The 17,126-nt window shown below is 43.0% G+C and overlaps 1 protein-coding gene across 1 annotated transcript; it reads right to left on the bottom strand.

The window, feature by feature from the left end:
- Positions 1-713: 713 nt before the first annotated feature.
- Positions 714-14,720, bottom strand: LOC137094931 (NTPase KAP family P-loop domain-containing protein 1-like). Its single transcript, XM_067460927.1, has 4 exons — positions 14,655-14,720; positions 14,302-14,473; positions 5,075-5,206; positions 714-3,556 (listed from the first exon to the last, which is right to left on the bottom strand). The coding sequence occupies exons 2-4, from the start codon at positions 14,420-14,422 to the stop codon at positions 1,890-1,892; spliced, it is 1,920 nt and encodes a 639-aa protein (XP_067317028.1). The 5' UTR covers positions 14,423-14,473; positions 14,655-14,720; the 3' UTR covers positions 714-1,889.
- Positions 14,721-17,126: the final 2,406 nt, after the last annotated feature.

Genomic DNA, 17,126 nt, shown 5'->3' with positions numbered 1-17,126 from the left:
CAGAAACCAGAGCTGACGTGGTCTATCCAGTGCATTTTTCTGATCAGCACCCCAAATAACCAAGCTGAATCTGAAGTCAAAAAACCAATTTGTAACTAATGTTGGTGTGTGGTTCCTGGTCAAGTGGTCCCTGGTCAAAAACAGGTTGGTAACCACATACTGATTTGTAACTAATGTTGGTGTGTGGTTCCTGGTCAAGTGGTCCCTGGTCAAAAACAGATTGGTAACCACTGCTTACGAGCCTTTAAGAAGAAACAATTCTGTAGGAATCCACTGGATGGCAGCAGTGGATTCTTTGGCAGGAAGACCTTTATGAAACAGTAGATACAGCATAGTCTCGCTTATCCAATCTTCGCTCAACCAACGTTCTCTATTATCCAACACAGTCCGCCTCCCACTTGGATCCACACCTGTTTCAATACATTGCAATATTTTGGTGCAAAATCCGTAAATACAGTAATTGCTACATAATGTTATCGTGCATTGAACTTTTTATGTTGATTTGTTGAGAAACATGTTTTGGTGCTTAATTTGTAAAATCATAACGTAAATTGACATTTAATAGGCTTTTCGTTAATCCTTATTATCCAACATTTTCACTTATCCATCATTCTGCTGACCCATTTATGTTGGATAAGTGAGACTCTACTATAGTAAGATACCTGGGATGTTTGAACACTTAACAGATTTGTAAGACAAAATCAAAGGTAGGCAACACTTTTATTAGGACCAATACACTGTCACAGTGTTAGTGCAAAAGCAACAACGGTGTCCCTTTATGTCAAGACTTCGTTTTGTTGCACAAATTTTGTTACAGCTTCTTTTCACATTATAATCATCATAGAGTCTTGAAACAAGATAAACAACGAGGCAGGCTAAGTTCTCAACAGCTTCTGTCTAATTCTTTCTACCATATTACTAAATCGGTGCCACTACTGTTAGGAATTGTTTTGCCTGTTAGTTCCTTTACCTCTTCACATTCCTTAGGGCAAACCTTTCTGCCGGTGTTTCCTTGCAGTAATGTTGGAAAGAGGATTCAAACACTCTTCCCTTGTGAGATCTGATGGGCCTTTGCCTTCGGCTAATAAACAAATGCCACATAGAGAATCTTATTTTTCCTAAAAGTGGTGTACACAGGCTTATTTTGACAAACAAGCTCCTTTTGCAAAGTCTTTTTAGGCACACCTTTCCTTCTTCATCCTCTAATTGGTGGATTTTTTTTAAAAAATCAGCATCATTTTCTTGTTCAGCTATCGCAGAATTAAGAACATCAAAACATAAGAGACATAATGGAGCAGACAAAAGCCAACATTCTTCTTGTTCAATTGGTTCTACTAATACTGACTCTTTTCTCCCATTTCCCCAACTTCATTTTTCCTTCCTCTCTCTCATTTCCCAACACAAAACCTACTTTGGCAATAGTGTACAATTTCAGTATCTCTTTCAGTATCTCATCCTCTCCCTCACTTTCTCATATTCACAGCATTGATAAATTAAACATCTAACAAAAAAAGGTCAAAAACGTGCAATTTAAAACCAATCAATAAAATGCCCCACATCTATTATCATCCATTCCTTGGTGCAAATTGTGGCGTGTTCCCCATTTGGAGGAAATGTTTTACAGACTTTGTCCAGAATTCAGGTAACCCACCCCATATTCCCTTGCATGTTATGGAACCTGGTTTTCCAAAGGATTCTGAGAAGTATTCAAAGTGCATTCTCAATTCACATAGATACTTCTTGAGCTTTCACATACCCACCACTGAGCAGAGATAATGCCCTGGAATGTGCCCAACACAGCTTTTTATGGGGTAACACAAGAGATTTGAAACTGTCCAACATTACTATGATACTTCTCATTTCGCCCTCCCCAAAAGCACAAATGGAAATCAACCATCTTGATCCTTTTCAGCTGGTTCTTCCTTTTTGCTGCAGTACTTTTCCAAGGAATCTAGCGAGCGTAGCTGCCCCATTTGGCACCTGATGGAATGGTCCAGGTTGACTGTGTACCTAAGATATTGCTCTCCTTCCTCCACCGTGAAAGGAAAGTCCTGTGAAAGGAACTTCTCAAAGAGTTCTGGGTCACCGTCCAAAGCCAGGATTTTCCCAATGTCCTTGTGCTTGGAGAAGAATTCCTTGCAATTCTCTGTGAAGACATTCCACATAAGTTCCTTGCTGTAGTCAAGTTGCTGTTCGCACTGCAGCTTGTCCTGCATGCATTGCAGAATCCAACTCAGACGGCAGGGCCACTGGTTGGCTAGGACCACCCAACCGGCTACTGAACGAGGACAGATGTTGTGCCGTAGGAGATGTTGTTGGGTCATCAACCTGAGGGTGATAGGGATGGTATTGACAATCCTTCTCATCTGGACAATACTGTCTGGAACATATTTGTAAAGGCAGTCGTACTCATTGTGGAGGCAGTGGAAAGCGTCATGAATATACTGCACAGCCTGAGAATCGATCTGATGTTGGTCTACCTCTATGGACGCTTCTATATCTGTCAAGGCTGCCACTTCTTTTCTTTTGGCCTTTCGGACTCCCTGTTCCAAATTCCTTGTGATGATTCTATACATCAAATCTTCCCGAGTCTGGAAGGCCTCGTGCAGGAACCGCATTTTGCAACGGGTGCTGATCTCCGGGATGGAGAAAGGCAGTGTCACGGTACGGTTGAGGTAGAGGTAGCCGTTGTCAGCCATTCCCTTCATGCAACCAGCTTGCTCTAAGCACGAGACAATGACGCAAGGGTCCACCACCAGAAGGAAGATGAAGGGAGCATTGGTGTCTGAAAGGAGCGTGTTGATGACATTAAGAACCCCGACCACCCTTTCCGGGTAGCACATGTCCAAACTGGTGATCTCAAAGACGATCCTCAGCCGCCGCCGTTCAAAGATCTCCATGTAATAGACAAAGTGAGTTAGGACTTCAATCTCTTTCTTCACCGCACTCATGAATCCCAAATGGCTGGTGAATTTTCCATCACTGGTCATGCTCTCAATTTTCTTCTTTTGGCTCACAAGGAGGTGCTTGATCACAGGAGTCAAGGCCACTATGGCCCCTGAGCCGGAAATGGCAGTGAGGATGCTACCAAAGATCTTCAAGAAGCTGCCGTCTCTGATCCCAGGCACAAGAAATGCAGTGGCAGTCAGGCCCGCACCTGCCAGCAAGATGACCCCTAGTCCACCAGCGCCATAGACGACCTTCTTTTTGACCCGCCACTCATCTTGGCTGAACCCAGAGGCATATCGTGGTGCGTTCCCCACCACTTGATAGAAGCTGAGAGGCAGAGGACCGAAGTGGTGGCGGATATGGTCACACAAAGTGGTAACTAGGCCAGCCCAGAGCTTGTCGCTGCCTGCATACTGCCAGGCACTGAATCTTACGAAGAGGAATTCGATGTTCTTTCTCCTGAGGTGGACCTCTGTGATGATCGGTTCATAGAAGACCAAGTACCAAAGGAGGGTGAAGTAGTTCCAGCCTTCTGGCTGCCTAGGCCTCTGGTGAGTCTTCCGGAACTCGTTCTCTTCTCTCCGCACGGATTCTTTATGCATGCATTCTGCAAAAAAGAGGAAAAAGCAGCAACATCAGGTGCAAATATTCCAACTTTTCACTGCTCACAAAAAGGGAGGATTACATGTGGAAGGAATCTGAAAATATGATTTAAAAGGTATTTGTTGAGAAGTCCTAACAAAAAGACTGGTATGAAGTGAATCTTTGCAGTTCAGAACTTACACCATGCAAAATTTGCACACAGTTGCATAGAAAACAGTATTTTCAGTGCAGAAAACAGTGGTTTTTGATCAGAAAACAGAGCTGCTATTTGCACTGAAAGTGTTTTTTCTTGGGGAGGGGGGGTTGCACAAAAAATCATGTCCTATTTTGCATCAAATTGTTCTTAAATTACACACTGTGAGTTCCTTGCAGCAAGAAGAAAACCACTAGAATGACATTTTGATTCCTTCAAAAACAAAAGTAGTAAAGGATTGACAATGTGAAAATAGGATTCTTTGTCTTCGGTTTTCAAGTACCCAGTACTCACAACAGAAGCGACTTGCAGTTTCTCAGCCAAAAAAAAAGTACCCAGTCCTTTGTCCCCTGTATTTTGCTCATATTTTGCTGATGATGATATACGTGTTTCCCTATTGGAAAGCAGTGCACAGTTTTCCAAAATAATTAAATAATTAACAAAATGGCCAGCAAAAGAGATGGCAGAAGAAAGATTCGTTAGACCAGTGGTTCTCAACTTTCCTAATGCCATGACCCCTTCACACAGTTCCTCATGTTGTGGTGACCCACCAAACATAAAATTATTTTCATTGCTACTTCATAGCTGCAATTTTGCTACTGTTATCATAATGTAAATATCTGATATGTAGGATGTATTTTCATTCACTGGACCAAATTTGGCAAAAATACCCCATAAGCCCAAATTTGAATACTGGTGGAGTTGGGAGAGGGACTGGATTTGTCATTTGGGAGTTGTAGTTGCTGGGATTTATAGTTCACCTGCCATCAAAGAGCATTCTGAACTCCACCAACAATGGAATTGAATCAAACTTGGCACACTGAACTCCCATGACCAACAGAAAATACTGGAAGGGTTTAGTGGGCATTGACCTTGAGTTTTGGAGTTGTAGTTCACCTACATCGAGAGAGTGCTGTGGACTCAAACAATGCTGGATCTGAACCAAACTTGGAACGGATACTCAATATGCCCAAATGTGAACACTGGTGGAGTTTGGGGAAAATAGACCTTGATATTTGGGAGTTGTAGTTGCCGGGATTTATGGTTCACCTACAATCAAGGAGCATTCTGAACCCCACCAACGATAGAATTGGGCCAAACCTCCCACACGGAACACCCATGACCAACAGAAAATACTGTATTTTGTAATGGTCTTTGGCGACCCCTCTGACATCCCCTCATGACCCCCCCCCCCCCAGGATCCCGACCCCCAGACTAGAAATTCCTACAGAAGTTTTCTTTCAGGTTAAAAATATAGCCATATTTATTTAGGTTCTCCCACTTTTCCCGGAGGCCTGACCCAGTCAATCCCTTCTTCTCCAGACTGACCTGCGATCTGATCAAGTAGTGAGTGGGCACGGGCTCCACAGGGCGAATAGAAGCCCACTGTGACCGGGGTGGAAGTATGGCATAATGTCTTGGAGAGGCTGCAGCAGTAAATGTCGTCTTCTGTCAAGATATCTGGGGAAAGGAAAAGACATTCCATAAACCAAAGCCCAATTTAGTTGCAAATGGAGAAATACATAATTCAGTGACTTGTTAGAAAGAAGTGTCTTCCAAATATGTTGAACTGTAACTCTCATTGTGTATAAGAAAGATGTTTTCAATTGTCTAATCCAGGGGTCCTCAAACTAAGGCCCGGGGGCAGGATGCGGCCCTCCAAGGTCATTTACCCGGCCCTCATTCAGGGTCAACCTAAGTCTGAAATGACTTGAAAGCACACAACAACAACAACAACAATCCTATCTCATCAGCCAAAAGTAGGCCCACACTTCCCATTGAAATACTAATAATTTTATTTTTGTTCAAATCTTTCTTCATTTTAATTATTGTATTGTTTTTAAGTGTTTTTTGAACTACAAATAAGATATGTGCAGTGTGCATAGGAATTCATTCATGTTTTTTTCAATTATAATCCGGCCCTCCAACAGTTTGAGGGATTGTGACCTGGCCTTCTGTTTAAAGAGTTTGAGGACCCCGGGTCTAATAGAATGTAAAGCTTTTACTCAGCTATGGTGGGCTTTAAAAATATTAAAGAAAAAGGCAGAATAAAACATACAAGCGAGTTTCTTTAGCTATATAAAGCTTCCAAAACTACACAACTACATACTATCCATTATTACTGCTGGGTACACATGCCCAATGTGGAACACATCTCACCATTCTAATGAGACATGTCGCATTAGAGAGATGGGCCAAAATTAACAAAATGAAGTTCAACAGTGACAAATGCAAGATACTCCACTTTGGCAGGAAAAACAAAATGCAAAGGTACAGAATGGGGGACAATGATGCCTGGCTCGAGAGCAGTACGTGTGAAAAAGATCTTGGAGTCCTCGTGGACAACAAGTTAAACATGAGCCAACAATGTGATGTGGTGGCAAAAAGGCCAATGGGGTTTTGGCCTGCATCAATAGGAGCATAGTGTCTAGATCAAGGTAAGTAATGCTACCCCTCTATTCTGCTTTGAATAGACCACACCTGGAATATTGTGTCCAATTCTGGGCACCACAATTCGAGAGATATTGACAAGCTGGAATATGTCCAGAGGAGAGCGCCTAAAATGATAAAAGGTCTGGAGAACAAGCCCTATGAGGAGCGGCTTAAGGAGCTGGGCATGTTTAGCCTGAAGAAGAGAAGGCTGAGAGGGGATATGATAGCCATGTATAAATATGTGAGAGGAAGCCACAGGGAGGAGGGAGCAAGCTTGTTTTCTGCTTCCTTGGAGACTAGGATGCGGAACAATGGCTTCAAACTACAAGAGAGGAGATTCCATTTGAACATGAGGAAGAACTTCCTGACTGTGAGAGCTGTTCAGCAGTGGAACTCTCTGCCCCGGAGTGTGGTGGAGGCTCCTTCTTTGGAAGCTTTTAAACAGAGGCTGGATGGCCATCTGTCAGGGGTGATTTGAATGCAATATTCCTGCTTCTTGGCAGGAGGTTGTACTGGATGGCCCATGAGGTCTCTTCCAACTCTTTGATTCTATGCTTCTATGATTATCAGAGGATGTACACCACTGGGGAAATTTTACTGTTTAGCCGTTTTCGCACCAACTGACATCCACTGGGAAGTAGCAGCCAGTAATGAAAGGACCAAGGCTCCTTATAGGGCTTGTTATCTAGACCCTTGATCGTTTTAGTCGCCCTCCTCTGAACACATTCCAGCTTGTCAATAGCTCTCTTCAGTTGTAGTGCCCAGAATTGGAGACAATATTCCAGGTGTGGTCTAACCAAGGCAGAATAGAGGGGTCGCATGAATTCCCTGGATCTGGACACTACACTCCTATTTATACAGGCCAAAATCCCATTGGCTTTTTTTTTTTTTTTTTGCCACAGCATCATATATTTTCATATTTCACATATGACAACTAGGACACATGGCCAAGCAACATCGGAGTTATTCTAAAGGAGAAACAAAATAGGAGAGGATGCAGCAGTTTGCTTTTGCTCGAGCGTACTGGGAATCCTACTTACTTTGACTACATCTTTGGCACTTTGAACTCAGGATTATTGTAGGTTTTTTCGGGCTATATGGCCATGGTCTAGAAGCATTCTACCTTGACGTTTCGCCTGCATCTATGGCAAGCATCCTCAGAGGTAGTGAGGTCTGTTGGAATTAGGAAAAAGGGTTTATATATCTGTGGAATGACCAGGGTGGGACAAAGGACTCTTGTCTGCTGGACTCCAAATTTAAACTTCAGTTATTGTGCACTGTCCATCAGGCCTCCTAGATCTTACACTGGTGCTTCCAACTGTTTCAACTGACCACCTTGATTAGCATATAATGGCCTGGCAGTGCCTGGAGCAATATTTTGTTGAGAGGTGATTAGATGTCCCTGATTATTTTCCCTCTGCTGTTTTGCTGTTTTAATTTTAGAGTTTTTTAAATACTGGTAGCCAGATTTTGTTCATTTTCATGGTTTCCTCCTTTCTGTTGAAATTGTCCACATGCTTGGGTATTTCAATGGCTTCTCTGTGTAGTCTGACATGGTGGTTGTTGGTGTGGTCCAGCATTTCTGTGTTCTCAAATAATATGCTGTGTCCAGGTTGGTTCATCAGGTGCTCTGCTATGGCTGACTTCTCTGGTTGAAGTAGTCCGCAGTGCCTTTCATGTTCCTTGATTCGTGTTTGGGCAATGCTGCTGCGTTTGGTGGTCCCTACATAGACTTGTCCACAGCTGCGTGGTACACGGTAGACTCCTGCAGAAGCGAGAGAATCCCTCTTGTCCTTTGATGAACGTAGAATTTGTTGGATTTTCTTGGTGGGTTTGAAGATAGTTTGTAGGTTGTGTTTCTTCATCAGCTTCCCTGTGCTGTCAGATGTCTGGCAAGAACACGTTTCCTCTGGGTGGATCTTCGTCTTTATTCTCGTCATTTGTTCTCGGTCTTGCAGCTCTTCTGATGTCTGAGGTGGAGTCTCCATTGGTCTGGAGAGCCCAGTTTAGGTGGTTCAGCCCGAAAAAACCTACAACAACCCAGTGATTCCGGCCATGAAAGCCTTCGACAATACTTCGAACTCAGTTTACAGCCATTGAAGTAAAATAGAATACAAAGATGAATGGATGAAAATGAAACCGGGAAACTTTAAAAGCAGCTGGAAAAGTGGGATGACAGAGGATTAACGGGGACGGCTCCTGACAGTTGGGTCAAAGAAGAGCAGACAACACCATCAGTCACTTTGTTTATATATTCAAGGGCTGAGGTGAGCTTCAAAGGGAGGGGGAAAGTCCCTGTCTTTGTTTTTCCTTGCAGTAAGACAGCATGAAGAATAACATAATAATTAGGTTGAGATAAGGTGGGTGGAGTTGAATATTCATCCGAAGCAAACAAACAATGAAGGAATGATTGAGCGTAGGATGTGGGCAGGTGACGTGGAGTTCAAAATCCAGTGGCAATACAGGTTGAGCATCCCTTATCCGGAAATCCTAAATCTTCTCCATGAGTGGCTGACATAGTAGGCTTCCCCTGTTTTCTGAGTTTTTAATACTGGTAGCCAAATGTTGTTCATTTTCATGGCTTCCTCCTTTCTGGGCCAGAAATCAGGGCCTGCTAACTCCTCCCAATAAAAGATTTCCCCAGGCAGGAAGCAGCCAGGCTTCAGCGCTACAAGGCCATTCCATGCTAATTAAGGTGGCCAATTACAATGGCTTCTTTCTGTAGTCTGAAATGGTAGTTGTTAGAGCGAGGCAGTAAGAAGCCAGACCTTGAAACTGTTAGACCATTAAATACTAATTGAGGTGAACAGTAGTGCAATGTTCACACCTACCTCAAACAGATATGAGTTCTTTCTCCCGCCTTGGGCATTCCCCATATATATAAACCCCACTTGCCTAGTTTCCAACAGACCTCACAACCTCTGAGTATGCCTGCCATAGATGTGGGCGACACGTCAGGAGAGAATGCTTCTGGAACATGGCCATACAGCCTGGAAAACTCAGAGCAATATTCTCTGACACAGAGTGATGATAAATTTCCTTGTTAGATCAAATAATAATTTGGCCAACGCGTGGGAAATTATTGAAAATCCCAAGTAATGAGGTAGTATAAAAGTCATTCCCAAGTTCTCCAAAAAAATAAATTCATTATTGATGACAACACAATTAGATTGAGTAATCAATCCTTAAGTTCCTTTCTTGAGTAACATAAACAGTGACATCAGTAATGAAAACAACAATTCAGCCTGTAACTTGATAACAATTACAGTTTCCACTCTGTTACGGCGAAAACAAATAGTCTTAAGGAACCCGAGAGATGGAAACGTATCAATTAGGACATGGACTTTAATTATAAGTCGCAAAGGAGATGAAAAAGGGAAAAGTTGTAACACAAAGGACCGATTAGTACAGGGTGGCAAGACTTTCAAATGAATGAAAGAACTATGTATTATTTAAACAAGGGTTGGAAGGAGGCAATTAGGTTCCCACTTACAGGCACTGTTTATGAGATGTAATAAAAATTATTACACCTTACAGTTAAACCTCATTACTTTGTATAATGTATGCTTTATTCTTTCTACGGAGCTGAAGGAAGTATTTAGGTCGCATCCCTTTTTCTCAATCCAGTGAAAAGAAAGTCTCATGATTTTCCCATTCAGTAATGAGATAGAGAAAATAATATGGAAAACCATTCTTGCATAGTCTCCTAAGTATATGTAGTAACTAGTGATAGTCTAAGGTGGGCATGGGCAAACTTCAGCCCTCCAGGTGTTTTGGACTTCAACTCCCATAATTCCTAACAGCCGGTAAATAAATAGGTACTGCTTTTAGCAGGAAGGTAATAAAAAGGCACCCATAAAATTTAGCCTGAAGAAGAGAAGGCTGAGAGGGGATATGATAGCCATGTATAAATATGTGAGAGGAAGCCACAGGGAGGAGGGAGCAAGCTTGTTTTCTGCTTCCCTGGAGACTAGGATGCGAAACAATGGCTTCAAACTACAAGAGAGGAGATTCCATCTGAACATGAGGAAGAACTTCCTGACTGTGAGAGCCGTTCAGCAGTGGAACTCTCTGCCCCAGAGTGTGGAGGAGGCTCCTTCTTTGGAAGCTTTTAAACAGAGGCTGGATGGCCATCTGTCAGGGGTGATTTGAATGCAATATTCCTGCTTCTTGGCAGGGGGTTGGACTGGATGGCCCATGAGGTCTCTTCCAACTCTTTGATTCTATGATTCTATGATTCTATAAAGAATGTGCTGGAGATTTAATCGGAAAGACATCTATGGACAAAGAAACCTCCTCCGCATGGAAGATGGAGAGACAGCAAACCCCATGGCCGGAGTTGAGCACAGCCTCCAGATGCCGGAGATGGGAAAAGATGAGAAAGCCTATATACTTCTGTTTATGTATTGTCTGCCCTTGTTAATTGTATAACGGCATTGAATGTTTGCTGTATATGCGTTCTGTAATCCTCCCTGAGTCACCCCGGGGAGACAGAGTAGAATATAAACAAAGTATATTACTATATATGTTTCCATTTTTAAAAATGTTTTATTTTCTTTCTTTCACTTTCCCTTGTTTCACCTTCCTTCCTTCCTTCCTTCCTTCCTTCCTTCCTTCCTTCCTTCCTTCCTTCCTTCCCTTCCTTCCTTCCTTCCTTCCTTCCCTCCTTCCCTTCCTTCCTTCCTTCCTTCCTTCCTTCCTTCCTTCCTTCCCTTCCTTCCTTCCTTCCTTCCTTCCTTCCTTCCTTCCTTCCTTCCTTCCTCTTTCTTTCCTTTCTTTCTTTCTTTCTTTCTTTCTTTCTTTCTTTCTTTCCTTCCTTCCTTCCTTCCTTCCTCTCTTCTTCCTTCCTTCCTTCCTCTTTCTTTCTTTCTTTCTTTCTTTCTTTCCTCTCTCCTTCCTTCCTTCCTTCCTTCCTTTCTCCTTCCTTTCCTTCCTTCCTTCCTTCCTTCCTTCCTTCCTTCCTCCTTTCTCCCTCCCTCCCTCCCTCCCTCCCTCCTTCCTTCCTTCCTTCCTCTTTCTTTCCTTTCTTTCTTTCTTTCTTTCTTTCTTTCCTTCCTTCCTTCCTTCCTTCCTTCCTTCCTTCCTCTCTTCTTCCTTCCTTCCTTCCTCTTTCTTTCTTTCTTTCTTTCTTTCTTTCTTTCTTTCTTTCTTTCCTCTCTCCTTCCTTCCTTCCTTCCTTCCTTCCTTCCTTCCTTCCTTCCTTCCTTTCCTTCCTTCCTTCCTTCCTTCCTTCCTTCCTTCCTTCCTTCCTTCCTCCCTCCCTCCCTCCCTCCCTCCCTCCCTCCCTCCCTCCTTCCTTCCTTCCTTCCTTCTTCCTTTCTCCCTCCCTCCCTCCCTCCCTCCCTCCTTCCTCCCTCCCTCCCTCCCTCCCTCCCTCCCTCCCTTCCTTTCTTGAATATTTGGTATGTTTTGCATTCTTGTATTACACAAATTCCAAAAATCAATTTTTGTGTGTGTCAGGAGCGACTTGAGAAACTGCAAGTCGCTTCTGGTGTGAGAGAATTGGCAGTCTTCAAGGATGTTGCCCAGGGGATACCCGGATGTTTTGATGTTTTACCATCCTTGAGGGAGGCTTCTCTCATGTCCCCGCATGGGGAGCTGAAGCTGACAGAGGGAGCTCATCTGCGCTATCCCCGGATTCGAACCTTTGACCTGTCAGTCATCAGTCCTGCCAGCAGAAGGGTTTAACCCACTGCACCACTGGGAGTTCCTATAGTATGGCCCTCTGATCCACGCACTTAATATTTCTGCTTTCATTGACTTACTCTAAAATAAATCCCACCATTTGAAATGTTTGTGGCCCTCTCTAGATCCTCCAGTGCAGTGGTTCCCAACCTATGGGTCATGAAAGGTTTTCTGTGGGGTCACCAGGCAGCAGTTGAAATGATGAATTTTTTTTTAAGGGAAAACAAAAAAAAATCACCCCATCGTGTCTTTGCACAGGATCTGTGGAACTATTCTGACTCAATTCTGATGTGTTATGTATCGGTCGTATCCAAATGTCACCATACTTGGCATTTCGAGTTTCACACCCCTTTGTTTCTACATATCTCAGTGAGAGCAGATTTTAAACGCTTCTTCAATTGCAAACCAAAACAAGAAACAGATTAAATCTTGAGAATGACATGGGGACGGCATTAATGAAAACTCAACCGTGAATTTTTAAGCTTCTTAATGAGTACTATTTTAATCATCACATTACATATGTTGCATTATACTGAAAAATCTACTTTCAATGTGTTTCCATTGACCTTATTAAAAGCCTATTTGTAATGTATTGGGGGAGGGAGTCACTTTGCCTTTATCAAATAGGGTTGCAACTCGGAAAAGGTTGGGAATCGCTGCTCGAGTGTGATCCTATCATATGCTTTTAGTCCAAGCATAGTCAAAATATAAGGTTTGTTATTATCCATGTTTTCAGGTATCCATAGGATGGTGGTGGTCTTGAAACATATCCCATATGGATTTAGGAATTATACTGTATAGTTTTTTTAAAAGACTAGGTGTGAAAGCCTTTCTTTTCTCTCCTTTGCTCTGAAAATAAGTTCTGTCCTTGCAAATCTGTCATACTACAGCTCTAGAGAAGGGCTGAATAGCCACTCTCCCCATTGTATGACTATATTCTATGATCTTTCGCATGTACAGTGTTCTATCGCTACTTTGCGGTTTGCTTTTTGTGGATTCGATGTTTCGCGGGTTTTTGCCTCCCAGTTTATGAATGGTTGGTGTTGCCCAGAGCGGCGTTCTAATCCCACCTCCTGGCAACGATGGAGTGTGGAAAGGGGTTTCACACCCCTCTCAGAAGAGAGGCAGCCAATCAAGAGAGATTGTAAAGCAAAGCAGAGATAGCTAGCAAAAAATAAAAAGGTGCGCAGTTCCTTTACATCTCTCCTCGCTTCTGCCTCACCCTCAGAACGTGATATACATATTTAAAATCATAGAGTTGGAAGAGAGCTCATGGGCCATCCAGTTTAACCCCCTGCCAAGAAGCAGGAATATTGCATTCAAAGCACCCCCGAAAGATGGCCATCTGTCCAGCCTCTGTTTAAAAGCTTCCAAAGAAGGAGCCTCTACCACACTCTGGAGCAGAGAGTTCCACTGCTGAACAACTCTCACAGTCAGGAAGTTCTTCCTTATGTTCAGATGGAATCTCCTTTCTTGTAGTTTGAAGCCATTGTTCCGCGTCCTAGTCTCCAGGGCAGCAGAAAACAATCTTGCTCCCTCCTCCCTATGACTTCCTCTCACATATTTATACATGGCTATCATGTCTCCTCTCAGCTTTCTCTTCTGAAGGCTAAACATGCCCAGCTCTTTAAGCCGCTCTTCATAGGGCTTCTTCTCCATACTCTTAATCATTTTAGTCACCCTCCTCTGAACACATTCCAGCTTGTCAATATCTCTCTTCAATCGTGGTGCCCAGAACTGGAAACAATATTCCAGGTGTGGTCTGACCAGAGGCGGCCCTAGGTAATTTTCAATGGTAAGCAAACAGTATTTTGGTGCCCCTTCCCCCAACCAATCACTGATATATATTTTCTGTTCGTCGTGGAAGTTCTGTGTGCCATATTTGGTTCAATTCCATCATTGGTGGAGTTCAGAATCCTCTTTGATTGTAGGTGAACTATACATCCCAGTAACTACAACTCGCATATGTCAAGGTCTATTTTCCCCCAAGAGCGCCTCAAGAGCGCCCCTGGGCAAAATCAACTATACTGCAAAGGCTTACTTCGCGTAATGGGTTGAGCCGCCCCTGGGTCTGACCAAGTGTCCCTACTTTGCGGATTTTCACTTTTCGTGGGTGGTCCTGGAACGTAACGCCCATAAGTGAGGGAACACTGTATACCTTACCACACTGCCACGGATTTATTTATTTATTTCAGATATTTCTACCCCACCCATCTCAACCCTGGGGGAGGGGGAGTCAGGGTGGCTACTCCTCCGAACCTCTTCATCCCTAACCAGATTTACTTCTCCAAACCTCTTCGTCCCTAATCTCTTTCAAAATCCTCTCCCGGTGTTGCGCTATTGTACGATTTCGCTGTCTCGCAACAAAACACCATGTCTTGTTTTCAGGCCTCCGCATTTACTAATTTGTGGTCTTGGATCCGTGCGACCAATCTTACCGTTTCTATTGAGGCCTTCCTCATTTGGGATGCGGTCAAACTCTCTTGAGCATATGCACCGGGCGTCATGGTTTTCCTCGCTGGAATGCAACCGCGTGATCTCCTCATCGGTAGGACTCATCAGCACCGGCACCGGGCCACCTTCGACAAGAGTTCCCAAGCAGGTGGGACCCTACAAGACGAGAAAACACAAAAACAAGCACAGTCTTCTCCATCACTGGTGAGATTTGACAGCTCAACTTCCCATGACACCAAATTTGTATTTCATAGACATCTCCGTACGGCTGTAACCCCCCCTATTCCCCTTCTCAAACTTCATATCATGCTGTCAGAGAGCCAAACAAAACAGGTACCTTTTTTCTCGAGTGGCGAAGAAACAGAAGTGACAGCCAAACTTCCTCGGCCGAGCCAAGGTAAAAACGAAAACATCCCAAACCTGAGAGGTGTGGCAAATTCAAACGAGTTTGAAATCTGGGTCTGCATACCAACGTGAGTAATATGCAGGACAAATATTTCAACCACTTGAGGAAGATAATGACTCGGTGGCGTATCGAATGGGTGTTGCCTGGATCTTAAAGAGCCGGGAATGCTACAAAGGCGGACTGATTCAGAGAGGCTGAAAGTCTTTCTGCACCTTGAGTGCGAGTTGAATTACATGGTGTGATTAATCCTCTGCTGTCCCAAAAAGTTTTACAGCTATCCCAATTTCTCTCTCTTTCTACCACTTGTCCTTGGCTTATATCAATAATAATAATAATAATAATAATAATAATAATAACAACTTTATTTATACCCTGCCACCATCTCCCCAAAGGGACTCGGGGCAGCTTACATGAGGCCAAGCCCAACAATACAGCCATGCAAATAAACAACATAAAATACAAAATAAAATACAAGAAACAATATACTATATATACTCAGGTAAAGGTAAAGGTTGTCCCCTGACATCAAGTCCAGTCATGTCTGACTCTGGGGTGTGGTGCTCATCTCCATTTCTAAGCCGAAGAGCCAGCGTTGTCCATAGACACCTCCAAGGGCATGTGGCCAGCATGACCGCATGGAGCGCTGTTACCTTCCCGCCGGAGCGGTACCTATTGATCTACTCACATTTGCATGTTTTCGAACTGCTAGGTTGGCAGAAGCTAGGGCTGACAGCGGAAGCTCATGCCGCTCCCTGAAATCAAACCTGCGACCTTTTGGTCAACAAGCTCAGCAGCTCAGTGCTTTAACCCACTGCGCCACCGGGGCCCCCTGTATATACGCAAGTATAAACCTAATTTTTCAACCCTTGTTTTAGGCTGAAAAAGTCCCCCTCGGCTTATACTCGAGTCGAGGTCATTTATTATTTTACTCTGTCATTATTATTATTATTATTATTATTATTATTATTGCATTTATTATTTTACTCTATTATTATTATTATAGTTACCATTTTACTTTATTATTATTACATTTATTATTTTATTTTATAAGTGTTATCATTAAATTTGTTATTTTACTCGATGATTGTTATTATTACATTTATTATTTCACTCTATATTATTATTGTTCCATTTCTTATTTTCCTTTATTAATATTGGAAGGATACATAAGTACATTTACATTGAAGGTTAGGGCAGTCTTATCTTAAATTACAATTTTATATAAATATTCAAAAACATTTAACCTACTGATGCCTCAATTAATGTAATTTTATTGGTATCTATTTTCATTTTGAAATGTACCAGTAGCTTCTGAATTTCTCACCCTCGGCTTATACTTGAGTCAATCCATTTTCCCAGTTTTTGTGGTAAAAGTAAGTAACTCGGCTTATATTCGGAACGGCTTATACTCGAGTATATACGGTAAATAAACACATCAAACAATGTAAAATCACAATAACTTAAACACAGAAAATAAATCACAGTGGGCAGGGCCGGTAGCAAGGATTAAAAAGTTTAAAACACTGGAAAATGAGGTGGGGTTTTTTGTGTGTCAGGAGCGACTTGAGAAACTGCAAGTTGCTCTTGGTGTGAGAGAATTGGCTGTCTGTAAGGACGTTGCCCAGGGGACACCTGGATGTTTTTGATATTTACCATCCTTGTGAGAGGCTTCTCTCATGTCCCCGCTTGGTGAGCTGGAGCTGTCAGAGGGAACTCATCCGCGCTCTCCCCAGATTTGAACCTCCGACCTGTCAGTCTTCAGTCCTGCCAGCACAAGGGTTGAACCCATTGCGCCACCGAGGGCTCCCTGCAAACCAAGTTTTAAATGCCAAAGCAATTTTGGAGCTCAGCAAAAGTAGAGGAGGGGAATCTTGCCCTTCCCAGTAAGATCTGGCAAAAGTAAACAGCTGTACCCCCTTCCACTTTGTGAGCTGTTCAGCATTAATTACTTTGGCAGCCTGGACCATGTGCTGAGGCGCTGTGATTTTCATTTTAAATAGGCTGCAAGTCCTCCTTGCACCATTAAATGCTTAATGTATCTTTTTCAATGCAATTAATGGAGTTCTACATTCATTTATTTTAATTTTTAGTAGCAGTTCCAGGGGTCAACAATTGTTCTCCTATTTTGCCTAGGTCTGAAGTTGAGGGAAAATGTTATTTTTGTAATATACTAAAGCACTGTTGGGGCCGCCTTGGAGCAGCGGGTTAAACCGCTAAGCTGCCAAACTTGCTGACTGGAAGGTGGGCAGTTCAAATCCACGAGACAGAGTGAGCTCCCGTTGTTAACCCCAGCTTCTGCCAACCTCGCAGTTTAAAAACATGCAAATGTGAGTAGAACATTTGGTGGGAAGGTAACAGTGCTCCATGCAGTCATGATGGCCACATGACCTTGGAGGTGTCTAT

The sequence above is a fragment of the Anolis sagrei genome, chromosome X (assembly GCF_037176765.1).
Source record: "Anolis sagrei isolate rAnoSag1 chromosome X, rAnoSag1.mat, whole genome shotgun sequence".
Lineage (NCBI taxonomy): Eukaryota > Metazoa > Chordata > Lepidosauria > Squamata > Dactyloidae > Anolis > Anolis sagrei.
This window is presented reverse-complemented; position numbering and strand designations above follow the sequence as displayed.

Coding starts and splice junctions, on each gene's coding strand:
- LOC137094931 (XM_067460927.1), bottom strand. CDS start 14,422: ATGAGTCCTACCGATGAGGAGATCACGCGGTTGCATTCCAGCGAGGAA. Junction 5,207..14,301: donor GGAAGGCCTCAATAGAAACG/GTAAGATTGGTC, acceptor TCCTTTCCCCAG/ATATCTTGACAGAAGACGAC. Junction 3,557..5,074: donor ACTACTTGATCAGATCGCAG/GTCAGTCTGGAG, acceptor TCTTTTTTGCAG/AATGCATGCATAAAGAATCC.